Source organism: Opisthocomus hoazin, chromosome 2 (genome assembly GCF_030867145.1).
Source record: "Opisthocomus hoazin isolate bOpiHoa1 chromosome 2, bOpiHoa1.hap1, whole genome shotgun sequence".
In the NCBI taxonomy this organism is placed as follows: domain Eukaryota; kingdom Metazoa; phylum Chordata; class Aves; order Opisthocomiformes; family Opisthocomidae; genus Opisthocomus; species Opisthocomus hoazin.
In genome coordinates this window covers 60778817-60794756 of record NC_134415.1, presented here as the reverse complement: position 1 = coordinate 60794756, position 15940 = coordinate 60778817, and the positions used below count along the sequence as shown (strand labels likewise).

At 38.8% G+C, this 15940-nt stretch overlaps 1 protein-coding gene across 5 annotated transcripts in view; it reads left to right on the top strand.

Moving 5' to 3' along the window:
* The first annotated feature begins 731 nt into the window (after positions 1-731).
* The window catches only part of TFB1M (transcription factor B1, mitochondrial), a 31008-nt gene continuing 15799 nt past the window's right edge, over positions 732-15940 (top strand). The window contains exons 1-7 of one of the 5 annotated variants that reach the window (XM_075413847.1): positions 1392-1608; positions 1728-1904; positions 1990-2143; positions 3675-3826; positions 7485-7593; positions 9380-9531; positions 14795-14914. In XM_075413847.1, the coding sequence (XP_075269962.1) occupies positions 2011-2143; positions 3675-3826; positions 7485-7593; positions 9380-9531; positions 14795-14914 (666 nt within the window). In that variant the 5' untranslated portion in view covers positions 1392-1608; positions 1728-1904; positions 1990-2010. Of the gene's footprint in view, positions 1019-1391; positions 1609-1638; positions 1905-1989; positions 2144-3674; positions 3827-7484; positions 7594-9379; positions 9532-14794; positions 14915-15940 lie in introns of those variants that run through there. The other 4 variants (XM_075413844.1, XM_075413845.1, XM_075413848.1 and 1 more) reach the window with 4 other exon arrangements.

Sequence of the window (15940 nt, the reverse complement as noted above, 5' to 3'; positions counted from 1 at the left end):
TATATGAACACATGCACATATATGTTGGTACAGAATACCGTAGTTAAAATTCTGTTGTAACATGCAATTGCTCAGTTTGTATAATGTAATTACTCATAAGAACACCACTATTAAATGTTTCTTCAGTGCTAATTTCCCAGTCAGACCAAGACGTGCGTTGTACAGCTCCAACTGGAAAGACTTAACGACATACAGAAACATAGAAGCATTCATATTTTCAAAGGAAATGAACTAAATACTCTAAAATTAATCTCTAGACACACAAAACGAGCAGAGCCAGACATTTGTGCATTATCCAGACTAGCTGAAAAATGGCCTAGCAACTGGCTCATTCAAATTAAAAAAAAACCCCAAACCTCCACTGTAAATACAGATGTCCATTTCAATTCCAGACTGATCCACAAACCTGCATTCCCATTCACTTTCCATGCCTTTTGAAAACACACCACCAACACCCACGTGCCTGCCCCTGGAGCCTGCAGGCATCAGGTCTACCTCCCTGCCAGGGCGCCAGACAAACCGCGTTACCACAGAAATGGATGAACTACACTTTAACTCACAATGCTGACCGCCAATGGCTTTTTTTTATTGCCTAGAATCATGCCATTTACGTCAGACCGCCGAAGGCGGCCCATCCCCGCCAGCCCAGCCTGCAGATCCAGCGCGGCCCCGCTCCGGGGCCTCCCGCGCGGGCGCCGCAGGGGAGCGGCGGGCAAGCCCAAGCTGCCTGAAGAGTTTGCACTGCGGGGCGGAAGGGCCGCCGGGGCCGCCCCGAGCTGCCAGAGCTGTTCCCTCAGCCCACGGAACCGCAGTCAGCCGCGGACCCACGCCGCTCGCCCACTGCGCATGCGCACGCGGAACGACGGCCAGGCCCCTACCGGCCCCGGGGCGCATGCCTGGCCCTCCCACCCCGGGACACGGAGCTAACCAAGGCGCCGAGCTGGCGCATGCGCCTTTCCGGGACGCGCCGGACAGAGGAGCAGCACTTCCTTTTCCGGGTTAGCTCGCACGGGGCCTGGTGAGGAACGCGGCGCTGCTGGGCCGCCGCTCGGCAGGTTTCCGTTTCGCGGAAGCAGAGGGAGGAGGGCCGCGTGCGGCGGCTCCGCGCAGCGCGCCGCGGGCCCCCTTTACCCCAGCCACTCTGACGGCTTGTGCGCCTGCGCAGCCGTTGCTCGGGATGGGAAGTCCGCGCGGGCGGTGGGTGGGGAGGGGGGCGGGGCTTCCCGCTGGGGGCGGGGCCGTTACGGGTGGGTCGGCTCCCGCCAGGGGCTACCGAACGGCGCCTGCGCTGAGCGCTCGGCTCCGCCTCCCTCGCCCGCCCCCCCCCCCCCCCCCCCCCCCCCCCCCCCCCCCCCCCCCCGCCCCCGCCGCTGTGGTGAGGCCGGGAGGGCGGGAAGCGGTCTCTCTTCAGGCGCGCTGCGTGCCGGGGCCCGCTGCTAGGCCGCGAGCGCCCGGTGGGGTGGGGGCTGCCCGCTGCCGGCAGGGAGGGGCGAAACGTTCTGTCCTGTCGTGCTGAAAGGGAAAGGATTCTGCTTTTTTTCTTTTAAATTAGCTAAGGCCGTTGTTTGCCCTTGGCATTCCTGCCTTTATCTCTGCTTCAAAAAGCAGGTGATTCAGTGATTAAAAAAAAATTAATTCTTCTTCAGGGACACTTCAAATATATTCTGTCTTTATGTGATGCCGTGAATTCGAGCAGATTATCCTTAATGATACTTTTTTTTAAGTAGGGGAAGACTGATGTTTAACCATTGTGAGAGGGTTCTGTTTTGTGTTGATGTTTCGGGAAAGCTATGGAAGGGGACTTGCCCTAATCCCTCAGATACACTCTGAGCGCTGCGTACGGGGGTCAAAACACAGGTGTTTAACGTCTGGCACTTGTATAAGGATTTGTAAATCATGCCTCGGTGTGTAAACTTCGTAGTATTTTTAATATTAAGTGCTTTAAAACTTGCTGCATCTACTAGAATTGTCTTTCTAATGTCTCTCTAGGAGGAACACCAGTTTTGGCTTATGGCTGTTCCAGGAAAGGTGGCAGCTTACCGTCTGCCTCCCCTCCCAACTGTTGGAGAGATCATTAAACTCTTTCGCCTAAAAGCACAGAAACAACTTTCCCAGAACTTTCTACTGGATTTGCGATTGACAGGTTAAATATTTTATTCCGATATTTTTAGCTACTATAAAACACGCTGTCTGGTTTTCTTCAGAATTGAGATTCTAAATAAGGACATGATGTTTGCACGCTGACATCTGTCAAACTAACGGCAGCTCAATGGTAAACCTTTAGAGACTTCTTTTAAAAGTAGTTTTAGCTTAGACAAATGGATTTTACTTGTAAATTTCTAGAAAACGTGTTTCTTTATAAAGTGTAGAGTAATTTTTAGGTGGAAACTATATTCCTGTAGAAAATATTGGTTGTTGATTGAAATGCAAAAATCCAAGCCTTAGTAGTACTTGTAACATCCAGGTACTACTACAGTTTATAAGTTTGATTCAAAAATTAGTATTTTTTTCAGATTATTATGTATCATGGAAAGTACCGTAACTCATTGTGCAGTTTAATTTACTGTATGCTGTTGTTAGGAAGGTCATTTGTCTGGGCTTATCAGAAACGTTGTAGCTTTTTTGAATGACTTACATTGTTCTAAACAATTCCGTTTCCTCCAGCTTCATGTCAGCAATGGATGACAAAGCTGGCAGTGTGCAGTCAGTGGTGAGTTTCTTTACTGTCCTAGCGGTGGCTGGGTTTTGCAGCAATAAATGCAGTGCGGCTTCATGTAGCTGATTTGGTTACATTTGAAGATTCAGGTTAAAAAGATTTAAGATGTGAACATGAAGCTCGGTTCCACTTCTTGAATAACTAGACTCTTACCCTGGAATAACAATGTCTGCATGTATTAGTAAAAGCTTACAAGTAGATAGGTCTTCGGATATTTCTTATATTTGTTGCACACGTAAGAATTTACGAGTGAGAAGCATAATTTCTCTCAGCATCCCCCTCTCCGTGCTTCTTAAGGATCTCTTTGTTTCGTTAGCTACATCTTTAATCCTTTTTTCAATCCTTAATCTGTTTTCTTCCTGGCTGTAATGCCTTCCAGTGTTGTATCCTTCCACTTATGCACAGGTATTTTTCCTCATCTTTCAACTGCCCCACTTTCTGTGACTACCAGTTGCTTGTATTCCAACTCTAACTTTACTCTAGCTCTTCCCTCCTAAAATTGCTCTGTACATATTGTAATCTTGGAAGAGCTTCATTGTATCATTTTAGCTTCTCAAGTTTCCTTGAAACAGAGATACTGTAGTGAAATACCTTTATAAGGATAAGTAGTGAGGCTTTAGGATGTTGAACACAAGTGCTTACTTGCAGGAGGAGAATAGTACTGCTGGTTAACAAATCAGAAATAATATTCTCTTTTTTTATTTGATTCTGTAATGAGCAACAATGTATATTAAAGACATTAAACTGAAAATAGTCTTTTAAACAGTTGAGCGTATCTTGTATGAAACAAATCTGAATTCTGTGCAGTCTAGCAGGTGCGTGATCAGTTAACTGAGTTGTGTCACTGTGTCTGTTCTGAGGTAAGCACACTTGTGCTTTAACAATAAACAATGAGTTTATTTTAGTGAGCTGGATCTTTTGGCGAATAAAGGCTTAGTATGTTCTTTGTGTCTTGCAGACAAGATAGTGAGACAAGCTGGCGAGCTGAAAAATGCCCATGTTTGCGAAGTGGGCCCTGGGCCAGGAGGAATTACGAGATCCATTCTCAGTGCTGGTGTTGAACAACTCCTTTTAATTGAAAAAGATGCTCGGTTTATTCCAGGATTGCAGGTACCACCTGGAGAATAGTTTGTATGAATGTATCCACAACATTGAATAAGAGCATTTTAAGGAAATAGAAAGGTTCCAAGTGTCTTACTGAGATTTCAGCATTGAAAATAGATTTGCTTCTTTGGCTTAAATCAGAGCTATCATTTGCCTGAAGATGAAAATACACAGTATAGCAATTAATTTTTCCTGCTTTCTCGTATGCCCTTTCATTTAAATACCCATTGTCTCTTCAGGACCTGATCTGTGACTGAATTAAGGCTGGGGCCTGCCTGTTCGTTTCGGGTGCTTGAAAGGTCTATCTAAGCAGGTGACATAGTAGTTTGAAAGGTGAATGTAACGTCCTTTAGTCTTATTTTTCACTTTAATCCTAAAAATTGTTTTAAAGCTTATGAAATTGTGAATGTGTGTCTCCAGTTAATATAGTTCAACATTGATTAACATCCAGATATAGAAGAATAAAGCAAGCATTTATTTTACATTTTCAAAAAAACCACTCCTAAACTCTTGTTCCTTTCCTTTAAAGTCGGTGTAAGTTCACAAGTCATTGTGGCATTTTTCAAATGCCATCTACTTAACGTTGCTGTTAAGTTTCCCTGCTTATGGAATTTGGCTGCATAAATCTAGCAAGAAAAGTGAAGTCCAAAATCTGTTTCAGTTTGACTGTATTCTTGTGCCTATGCAACCTCAAATCATCGCAGTTCAGAGGGCTTTCCTTATATTGCGCTGTGCTTTCAGTAGTAAATCAGCAGTGAAAATAAACAAGTAGTTCACTTGAACGGATACTTTCTCTTTGTAGGACAATAATCATGTAAGATACGAATGAAACTGCACATATCCTTAGACCTGAATATGCATGTAACTGTGTCTTTGTAGGGTTAGCCACTGATAATTTAAAGTATGCCATCTTTACCTTATGAAGTATGAATGTTTTCATTCATGAGTGGTGGCAAATCTGCATTTTTTTGTTACAGATTTTAAGAACTGTTTTGGGACTGGAGACAATTTGAGATTAAATGATACTCACTTTAGTTAACAGAGTTTTTTAAGTACTGAGACAACTTTTCTGGTCTTCCAAAACACAGCCACTACAACAGATTTCTGTAGATAAAAGTATACTTTTCAGGGTGTGTAATGAGCTTTTGGTATGTAATTGTCTTTACTATTGAAGTGAATTAATGCTAGTCATTATTTTTAATTAGCAGCCTCCTCACACTAGAAGCAAAGATGTCTGAGGTTATTGAATATAAAGATGCTGTAACTCAGTAACAGTGGATGTGAATGAACAAGAAATGTTACATCCATTAGTGTTAAATTTGGTATTGTTTTTTTCCCCTCCAAATAAGGTGATACGTAACAGAATGAATCTTTCTTTTGTGATAATATGGGTTGTAATAACTATTTTTTTTTCTGGTTTCCCATTAAAAGCTCTATCAAAACCAAATGCTTATAAACGAGTTGAGATTTGAATAACACAAAATGTCAGAGATTTAAAATAACAATTCAGGACTATTACTTTAAAATGTCTCTTTAGATACTTGAAAAATGCTGTACGCTTTACATCAGTGATTTTACATCAGCTGTTTTTCAGTTTGTGGTCTCTGTCACGAAACTGAAGTTGGGATCCTTTTTACTGCAAAATTGAAATATGGTGAAGAACATATGTGTACAGAGTTAACAGTTTACACAAGATGAGTGTCTGTTCTGTCTCGCTTTTCAGGAGTCACAACCTCCCTATGCCATATGCCCTAATAGTTGTTAGGCTGGAAAGATTTATGAGGAAAGAAAGGGCTCCCTCAGCCAGAGAGTGGATTGAGTATAGAGTTCTTACAGGAATGCCATTTAATTTTTTAAACTACGCCCTTTGTGTTTGCTTTGTGCCCTTTTGGTTGCATATGAAGAAAAAGAGGATCTGTGTGATGGAGAATCACTTGGCTCATGTGCTTGGTGCACAAGAGCCCCTGGAACTGTGTTAGCTGCACACATTGGCCTTAAAATGGGGAAAGGTTCAGTGGGTTTCTGAGTTTATTTCAAATTGGAAATATACAACTGTGATTTTTCTGCTCGCAAATTAAATGCCATTCTCAATTGTGTTAAGTGTGTTTTCAAAAAACCCCAAACTGCTCTTGATATGAAAACTAGTATTAAAAAACATTGTAACATATGTTAATAATCCATCATTGTGTAGGCAGCTGTCTGCTTCCTCTTATGCTATTTTCCAATTTTATTGATCTTACATTATCTTTCATCCTGTTATAGCATTTATAACTGCTTCAAAGAAAGATTTGACAAATCATGGGAGATTAGTGAATTTGTATGCCGTATAATTGCTAGTGTAATGCTGAAAAATCCGTTAAGTGGTTTGGAGTTGGGTGAGATTTATTTTTTCTATTTGGAAATAATTGCACTTAAAACATGTAGGAACGCTTAGGTTTTAGTTAAGCTCTTTTTTTTGGTACTCTGCACAAAATTTAGCTGTTTTAGTGGTAAGAAAAACTTCTACTCAAAAAAAATTCATGCAAACATTTTGTGACAGTGTGAGAAAGCAGCACTTTCCTTTGGCTCAGAGACCTATAAAAGCTGTTTGTGCCCCTGAGCATATAAACGTGATTCAGACTGAAGATGGAACTAATGATGGGGAGCAGTTTACTTGAGCAGTTAAGCCACTAGCACTTAACTGTTTATGGATTTGGATTTCTGTGCAAAACCAAAATTGTTCTTTAAGCCATTTTTCATTATTCTGACTTAGGAACAATAAATACCCCCAAATGTCATCTTTGTAAAAGTCGATTTTACTTCTGAATTGTGCTGTTTGTGCATTGTTTCATACTATACAAGAAAAGATTAGTGCAATGCTAAAAACGTAATGAACTTTGATTGTGTAAACTGACACCAGGAATGAAAGAACTGGTCATCAAACTACAGCTGGTTCTGAGTTTGCATTTCAGCCTTTATTAAATATTAGATAAGCTGCAGAAGCGGGATAGAGAAGCTGACAACAGAGTGGGTTTTCTAATGTCCAAGAAGATACAAATTTTTGATATTTCTCTACTGGTACTCATTTCCACATTGTTGGGTATTCCTTGGTTTCTAATGGTGTGAGTTCAGACTACTACAGGAAGTATTAAGAGAATCTTTTCCCCCTTTTTTATGTAAAATTAAAAAAGACTTAAATATTTCTGCATCCTTGTATCACATATGGCTAATATTGGGTAATAGACCCTGCAGTTGTGGGGCAGACAGAATAAACAACGTGAGCCTTGTTTCCATAGATAATAGATCTAAAAAGTTTTCAAAACCTGCTGCTTGCATTATTACTTAAATCAGGTGGGGTCCTGTTAGTTGCTGGGGCCTGTTAATGGCCCAGGGTCTATTATTATCCTTGTTAAAGAGACTCTTAGCAGTTTTTTCAGGTTTGAATTCCCTATGAAGAATCCTGCAGCTGTGAATAGTAAGCGTTTACAGAATCACACATTAAACTTTTTTTGTGTTTGCTTTTTGAAAGTAAATACTAATAGTGTGCTCTGTTTTAACTGCTATTGTGCTTTTTTTGTATATTGAAGATAAATATATAGCAATGGTTTCATTCCTGCGGTGGCTGAAGCTGGAAATCAGTTTGGTTAATCCTTACTGTGAATTCTGCTTGCTTGCTTATGAACAGATGTTATCCGAAGCAGCTCCAGGAAAAGTACACATTGTTCATGGAGATATCCTGACATATAAGATGGAGAAGGCTTTTCCAAAGCACTTAAAAAAGAACTGGGAGGACGGTTAGTATTTGGATTTGGTTCATTTCATTTTTAAGGTTTCTGAGTTAGTCTTAAGTGTGGTGATACAGTTGGAGTTCACTCAGTGCAAGTGTTACTCTCTTCTGGTACAGTACATTTTGAAGGTAAGAAGAGAGAGACGAGCTGACTTTCCTCCTTTCTAGAAGGAAACAGAATCATATTCGTCTTCTGAGACAAAACAGTGGACTTTGTGTGACATTAACCTCAGTCAACACTGAGGAGCTTTGCAGTTATTAACCGTAGGGTGTCATGACTGTACAATAGTGACTCTTGGAAAGTATAAAAGGAAATCAAATGGTGATACTTTCTTCCCAGCTTCTTCCTCTTTTTGAAGAAGCCAGAAGCCACCACTGCTGTTGTTCCACTGAAGAAATATCTGTAACTTGCTTTGAAACTTTTAGGAAATTTGTCCTCAAAAATTTAGGTTTCTCATTGCTGTGGTTTCAGCTGGATCTCTTTGGCAAAAATAGAATTTAATCAGAGATTTGGGGGGGTGTTTTTCAAATCTCAGGTTCTTGTAGGACTCAGTTTCACCTCCCTTTTAAAACATGTAATGTTATTAGATAAATCAGCGATGACCTCCCAGGCCCCTTTTTCCAAATTTCTGAATTTAAGGTAGAGTCACTGTCTGCAGTGCCTGAAGAACAGTAAACTGCTTTCTGACTTAGGACATAAAAGACTATGCCACATTATGTTCACCTTAAATTCCATGCCGTATTTGCTTCATTGCAAAAGGTAGGTGCTTCACAAAACAAAACTATGAGCAAATTCATGTATGAAGGTATAGTGCAGGTTTTAAAAATTTTCCTTTCTTGAACATACATATAAGTCATTGTTGTCTTTGGAGCTAACTAATTAGAGGTAAGATATACTCCTCTGTTATTGCCATATGAAAATCTGAAAGGCTGGTGGGTTTCAGAAAGAGACTTAGTCATGTCTAATGTATGTGTAATATTGCAAATATGCTAGAAGTAGCACAGCCTGAAAAGTGGATAAGTGTGCCAGAAAAACAGCTTAAATTTGATGTTAGCATCTCTTATTGGTGTTATTAAATGCTATAGTGTCTAAGAAACAACACATTTGCTTTTGTTTTGTCCCCTTCCGTTGCACTCCTGCTTAGACATAAGGATTCCTGCTAATGAAATGCCTACTTTGTGTTGTACAACACATATATACTGGTACCATACATAGCTGAACAGTATCTGTCACTTCTTATGGCTGAGTCTTGTACTTGCTCTAGACCTTTTGGTTTCAGAGGAGTCTGTACAGAAGGAGAGCTCTGTCCAGTTTGAGCTAGGTGATTGTTTTGGGGACTGTGGAGTCTCAGTAAATTTCCCCTGGGAGGAGCGTTGTTGGACAGAAGAATGAGTGTGGCTATTTACTCTGTACCCAATAGTCATAGTTTAAAATCATGGAAACACTGTTGTAGTTTTGCTGCTGTTACAGTTTTGCTATTCTGGAGTAGCTCAGCTGAAGTCTACTGATCAGCTGAAAATCAGCTGAAAACTACTGAGTTATTCAAATGTAAATGACAACCAAATCTAACCACTTTTTTCCAAGTAATTACTGAGAATAGTAACACGGTTTTGTCAGTATAAGACAAGTATAAATGGAAGGGCTTAATTTTGGCGTGGCACGATAAAAATTGTTTTCATGTTTTAAGTCTAGGTTGATATGCACATATCTTTCTTACTTACGCATTCTTTAACGGCAAAATCTTAACCCAGAACTTTCTGACAGTTGTTTTTCTTTCATCAAATGTTAACAGAGCCACCAGATATACATATCATTGGGAATCTGCCCTTCAGTGTTTCAACTCCTCTAATCATCAAATGGCTTGAAAATGTTTCTAAAAAGGATGGCCCTTTTATTTATGGCAGGACACAGATGACGTTGACTTTTCAGAAGGAAGTTGCAGAGGTAAGATGTTAGTGTTTTCCCAAAATTTTACAGATGCTAAATTGATCAAAAATTTCTTTACGTGCAACCTTTTGTTTGGAAGTACAAAATCAATCTTAGTTGGCTTTAAAAAGGGAGGAAAGAGTTGGTTCAATTTTTAGTTTGTTCGACTGTAAATTATGAATTTTAATGTTGGTTTAATCATCTACTCTGATCCTTTCACTGCACATAAATTAATTTTTTTAAAAAATTCTTATGGAGGGATATATTTGAGGTACTTAACCTGTTCTTTTCTGAGGTCTGATTTCTTCGATGTTAATAGATTCCACAGCACTCTTCTGTTTTTAACATATCTTTCTTCTCTCACAGTCATTCATGCACCATTCATTTCATCAGTATGTTTTTCCTTACCTTTCAGTCATCTCAAGAAATACACTCATAGTTATTTCCTTTGCCCTCCCAATTAAAAATTATTTTTGTAAAAAGACACCTTCCTTGAAATAAGGAAAAATGGAAGGTTAGCATTAGTTCCAGTTGTGATTAAACACTGAAAACGCAAGGAGTGTTTGTCAAGAGCATGGAAACTCACTCTGGCTTTTTTGAATGAGACTTGGTACCAGAATTATTAATGGATTGATGCCAGTCTTGTGTTTGTAAAAAGGCATCATTTGAGTTCTCTCACAGCAAGTCCAAGAGCAAATTGAGAATCTGAACTATTGAGACAAAGTGACATCTCAAAGAAGGCCAAACTGATTGGCTATGTAGTAGTATTAATTCTACAGCAGCTGATACTGGGTTGATTTACTCCACAGTGCTTTGAGACTTAACAGTTTATTTCTGTTGCTGTTGCATGAAACATATGATAACACAGAGACTGGAAGACTTTTTGCTTTGTATTTATGAAAGCAGTATGGCTTTCTACCAACATCTCGCTGGCTTTAAAAAAAAAAAAAAAAAAAAAAGGAATTGCGCAACAGTCTGAAAACTGAATTTGTACCTAATTACTCCAGTGTTTTTAAATATCTGGTTTTCTGTGTGCAACCTAAATGTGTGTATTGTTTTAATTTTAGTCTTTCAAAGTAAAAATTCTAATGGGAAAATTTTGCTGTGTTTTTTTCAGTACATAGGTTAGCAATAATTATATATGTAAGTGGCACGTCTGCTGTAATTTTTTTTTTGGTCATAGAAAACCATATTATGCTGTCATTACTCTAGCTCTGCAACCAGGACTCAAGATGAGTACTGAAGTATTTCCAGTAGGTGGCTCTAGAGAACACCAGGGACAACCTTTTAGTGTGAAATAAACTAGATTTCTTAATTCAGTTCTGAGCTCATGTGGTTTCAGGCATTAAAAAATCCAGATCTGTTTTCCAGAAGGACTTCATGTCACTTGAGATTAGTCCATTAGCCATATCTTATAATAAGGTCTATGATGTAAAATGCAAAGTGATGATGGGTAAGATGCGAAGTTTTGCGACAGCAGTGAAACAATTGGCCTAGCACTGAGCAAGAGCGTAAATGTGCTCTGTACTTTATATAGCTGTAAGCAGCTGCATATGCCATTGGTGACATGCAGATTATAGTGCTTCTGCACCCAGCGTAGCTCAATGAGATGCAAAATACCATGCACTCCTTGTACTTAGAATGCTGAGGAGTTAGAAACACTAGGAAATTGAATATGTTGTTCAAGGTCATGCAGTGAATCAGTGTTAACTATTGTTGAGTTTAGATTCTGGGATCTCTTGATTCTTGTTCTTACATCTGTTTAAACACAGATCTTCCACTGAGGACAAAATTGTTCATAGTTTCTGGTTTGTGTTTCTAGAATTGAGTTGACATAATGAAAAACTCATTTGAGAGAGACTGTTTTGTTTTATGATTACGAGAAGGGATGAAGTCTGTGTCTTTTTTCTGGCCCTCTGGAGTTGCTTAAGTTAACCATTGTAATTTGGCATATACAGGCATATTCAGTACCAGGAAATAGAGAACAGTGTAACGCAGAGAATACATAAAATATCAATAGCAACTTATTTATCTGTGGGCTTATATTATTGAAAGGAAAATGTTTTGGACTCAAAAGTTTGATGTCCTTGCTGAATGTTTCAAAGAGAAGAGCCTAAATATCAAAGAAAGTCTCATTGTATATGCCATAAGCTCAGCAGAAGGATAAGATGCTGTCATGGAATGGAGCCATGTGTTTTATAATCAATCAAGATAGCTTGATGTTAACAGTAAGAAAATAAAGCAAAATGCTGTGTTATTTGTTGTCAAGCTCATTTTTCGCTAGTTTAACAGGTAGGAAATACCTTTGCCTTACTTGCTGGTGGTAGTTTCCTGCGCTTCTGCTTCTTTGTAGCACAGCTATGTTGGCATGAGTTATGTCAGTATAGACCAATTACTACAGACCCACTCTGTTCTAGTATCATTTGATTACATTGATTAAAACTGCTGATGAGAACCAGCAGTTATGTTATATACTGAATTCTGAGACATATTAAGGAGGATAAGGCCAGATATCCACAGCAGTAAAAATGACACTTTTAAGAGCCAGGCAGATCATTTTGTCTCTATGTAGTTTAAATTCGTAAAATTGTTACTTTGTGGATAAGAATTTTCACCTTGCCCTGAATTCCTCAGTGCTTCACCTCAAATCTGCCATCTGGGCTGGGTGCTTCCTGTCCCACTTCCATTAAAATGAGTCATATTTCAGTTTAAATAGAAGATCTTTGTCAGTCTCTAATTTTGAGTAAAACTGGGCAGGACAGTAGTTTGCCTGAACTGCTCTGCCAGCAAGATCTGCAGGCTGGGAGGTGGAGTGCTAAACTATTAGATATCTAGAAGGCAGGCATGTTAGAAGAGTAGAATACTTAATAATTTTTTATCTAACACTGCTGTGTGTTTAGAACACCAGGCAAAAGGTGCTAACAAAATGGAAAATAATTCAGATTTTTGAGCAGCAAACAGAAGAAAAATAACTATTATGTTTTCGTAACTGATATAGGTTAAAAATAAATACTTATGTTTTAAAAAAAAAATGTTGTTTTGGAGAAAGTGGCTTGTCTACTAAAATGTGTTTAATTTTCTTTTATATGGTCAGCTTTGTCAGCCTGATTCTTCATGTAGGTTACTTCCTGTGACAGATTTTGCAGATTCATTGATAATGGGGTTTAAATATGTGTTGATGAAAAACACAGTTGTGTGGTATTACTTACTGAAGAACAAAACAAATAGTTGTTCCTGAGGTAGTCGTTGAGAGTGGTTGACAGTGAGCAGCATTATAAGAGATGTCAAGTACCACCTCCATTATATTCCAGGTGAGGCTTCAGAATCTTTGTTTTGCTTTGTCTTGCTGAAATTTTAATAGCAGATGGAAAAACGTTACCTAGTTAGCTGAAGTCCAGCATAGTTTACTTAGTGCAGTTTCAGATGCTATACATATTTTAAATGCAGGAACAAAGAAAATTTTGAGAGGGGGGGGGGGGGCCCTACAAAAATAGATCAGGTTACAGAAGTATGGGGACAAACCTTTTTTCAGGGCCTGTTATAATAGGAGAAGGGGTAATGGTTTTAAACTCAGAGAGGGTAGATTTAGACTAGATGTAAGAAAGAGACGTTTTACAGTGAGGGTGGTGAAACACTAACATGTTTCCCAGAGAGGTGGTTAGATGCCCCATCCCTGGGAGCATTCAAGGCCAGGTTGGACGGGGCTCTGAGCAACCTGGTCTAGTTGAATATGTCCCTGCTCATTACAGGGGGCTTGGACTAGATGACCTTTAAAGGTCCCTTTCAAGCAAAACTATTCTATGATTCTATTCTTTGAGTGTATTCTCAGCGTTTTTGTGTTCCTTGAGCAGTGCCATACGCAAGTATGTTCCTGCTGGTGTGGCTGAAGTGGTTTAAGATGTTACTGCCCAGAGGTGGATGTTAATTATCCCTTCTGTAGCTGAGAAGCAGGGACTAATTGCCTGAGACTTGTTAGATTCTTTTTGTGGGAAGTAGACTGGCTTGTTTCAACTGGCATTGGAAGGACTACAAAGTGTTGTCATTAGGTTTGTTTTGTTTCCACTAGAGAGGTTAAGGAAGTGCCCATCTGATTGCATTGTTAGACTTTGCAGCCTGTTTTTTTTTTTAAAGAGAATAATAACGATGGCAGAGAGATTTTGGTTTTTTTTTAATAGGTTTCCTCTGAAACAATAATGAAGGTACTTTTAAATGCTGATTCAAGCAAAAAGAATCACTGAGCTTTCTTTCTGAGAAGTCGTTGAAAATATTTTACGTGCTTTATGCTGATGATTAAACTTTTTCAGGAGAGTTGTTTAAAAAATTAAAACTTCAGCAATAAATTTAATTTTATTTTTCAGGGATAGTTTTCATAAGCATGGCAGCATTTCATGAGTAGGCTTTTCATGCAAAGCTACATGATGTACAGTTGTTACTGGATATGCAAATTGGTTTTCATTGTTTGGTTTTTTATTAAGGTAGTGGTAAATAAGAAGGGGAATCTTGAAAATTCTCTTTTTGTATAGTGTAATGTGTTTTACCGTGTAAGACTTGTTTTACTGGGTGCTTTTTTGTTTAAATCTTGTTTGTGCTAGCAAATCACAGAGAACTTGTTTCTTGTCAGGTCATGAAACTATAGAAAACCTCTGTCCAGGCTACTTTGTTGGTAATCTTTGTAAGAAATTTCATGGAAAATCAGAGAATTACTAAATTGAGCTTTAGGTATTAAATGCTCTTACTGTTAAGTATTCTAAGTTTATGTAAAGTAGATCCTGCTTCCTTGCATACGTTATAAGCATTGAGTAGTTAATAGTGAAGAAATTTTGGGTTCTATCTGATTTTGAGTTTATGGAGCTTTGTTTCCTCTTGAAGGAGAAAAAAATAGTAATATTTGATACAGAAGCAGTGGAAGGAAAGGATGTGAGAATACTGTCAACTGGTGTTATGTTTGTTCTGAATCCTGCAGTCAGAATAGTTTTCGTTTTCTCTTTTGCCCATACAAAATTCTTTTGACAATCGTTAAGTTCTGTAGAAGTTTGTGGAGCTCATTTTCTTGTACCTTTGATTGCAGGACTGAGGTTATAAATTAGCATAGTATCTTACTGAAATGCTGCTACATTGGAGAACGCTCTAGATTAACTGGGCATAAACGTTGATATGAGTTCTTAACAATTAATTGGGGTATTTTTTTTAACCTCTTATTATACAGAAAACCAACCTTTAGTGTAACTGACAACTTGGTCAATTCAGTTTCACTGATTTATGTGCTTTGATTCTTCAATAGAGGCTTACAGCTAATCCAGGAGGTAAGCAACGTAGCAGATTGTCCATCATGTCTCAGCATCTCTGCACTGTTGAAAACTGCTTCATAATTCCAGGTCAAGCCTTTGTTCCAAAGCCAGAGGTAAGTTTTGGTGTATTTCTTTCAGGTTTTTGGTTAATTTGTCAGTCAAGCAATATATCTGATATCTGATTTTGAGTAAGGAACACAGTTGGGTGCTCTAGTTCAACATGTCCGTACTATGAAGTGGAATGATATGGTATTCTTGTAAATGAAGCATACTTGCTTCAAGAAGATGCTTTTTTTTTTTTGATTCCTCTGAACTTGGCTTTGACCTTCAAGCCTGTCTGCTAGATCAGCATACTTTGGGTGTTTCTGGAGAGGGAGGTTAGGATTTATTGACAGGATAGTCTGCTAGGCTTGTAGCATGTTTGGAAAGCCTGCTGGTTTACAGTTTGCATTTATAAACAGTTTGGGAATTGTGCCTGGAAAATTTGATGAGTTCCAAAAGACCCTGATAAATAAAAGCTTTTCATTCGTCATTTTTTGTCACATGCCTCTCATTTTACCATGTCTATTATCTTTACGTTTTCCCCTACTCATCCTTAGCATATTTAGCTCCACACTATTCGCTGTAGCAGTTTGTCACCTACATCCCACTGCCTGTTTAAAAAAGTAACAATCTTTTCTCCCTCCTGTCTGCTCTTGAGTGAGGAGAACAGTCTCTTTGCTGTCCTCTTATCTACTGTCACTGGTTTTTATTAATAGCCATTTTGATTACAGAAATCAAGGATTAATAAATTAAACTCAATTCTGGACAAGAATTTATCTTTTTTTTTTTTTTTGTAAAAATGTGTGCCTGACACTAAGTGTGGTCTATTTCCTGAATGCTCCTGGAAATCTACTGTTCTGTTTCAGAAATGAACTTGCAGCTTCTGGAAGTTCCTCTTAAACTGGTTTGTTCAGCTCATCAATACATCTCCTTTCCCCCTTATCACAGTCTCTCTTGGTCTCTTTACTCTTCAGGCTTATCTTGTGAGAACCTTTAGAAGGTCATTCTCTCTCTTTTATCACAATGAATTTTAAGGCCTGTATCTGGGCTTATTCTGATCATGATTTAAAATTCTGTTAGTATTTTTTGAGCAAGTA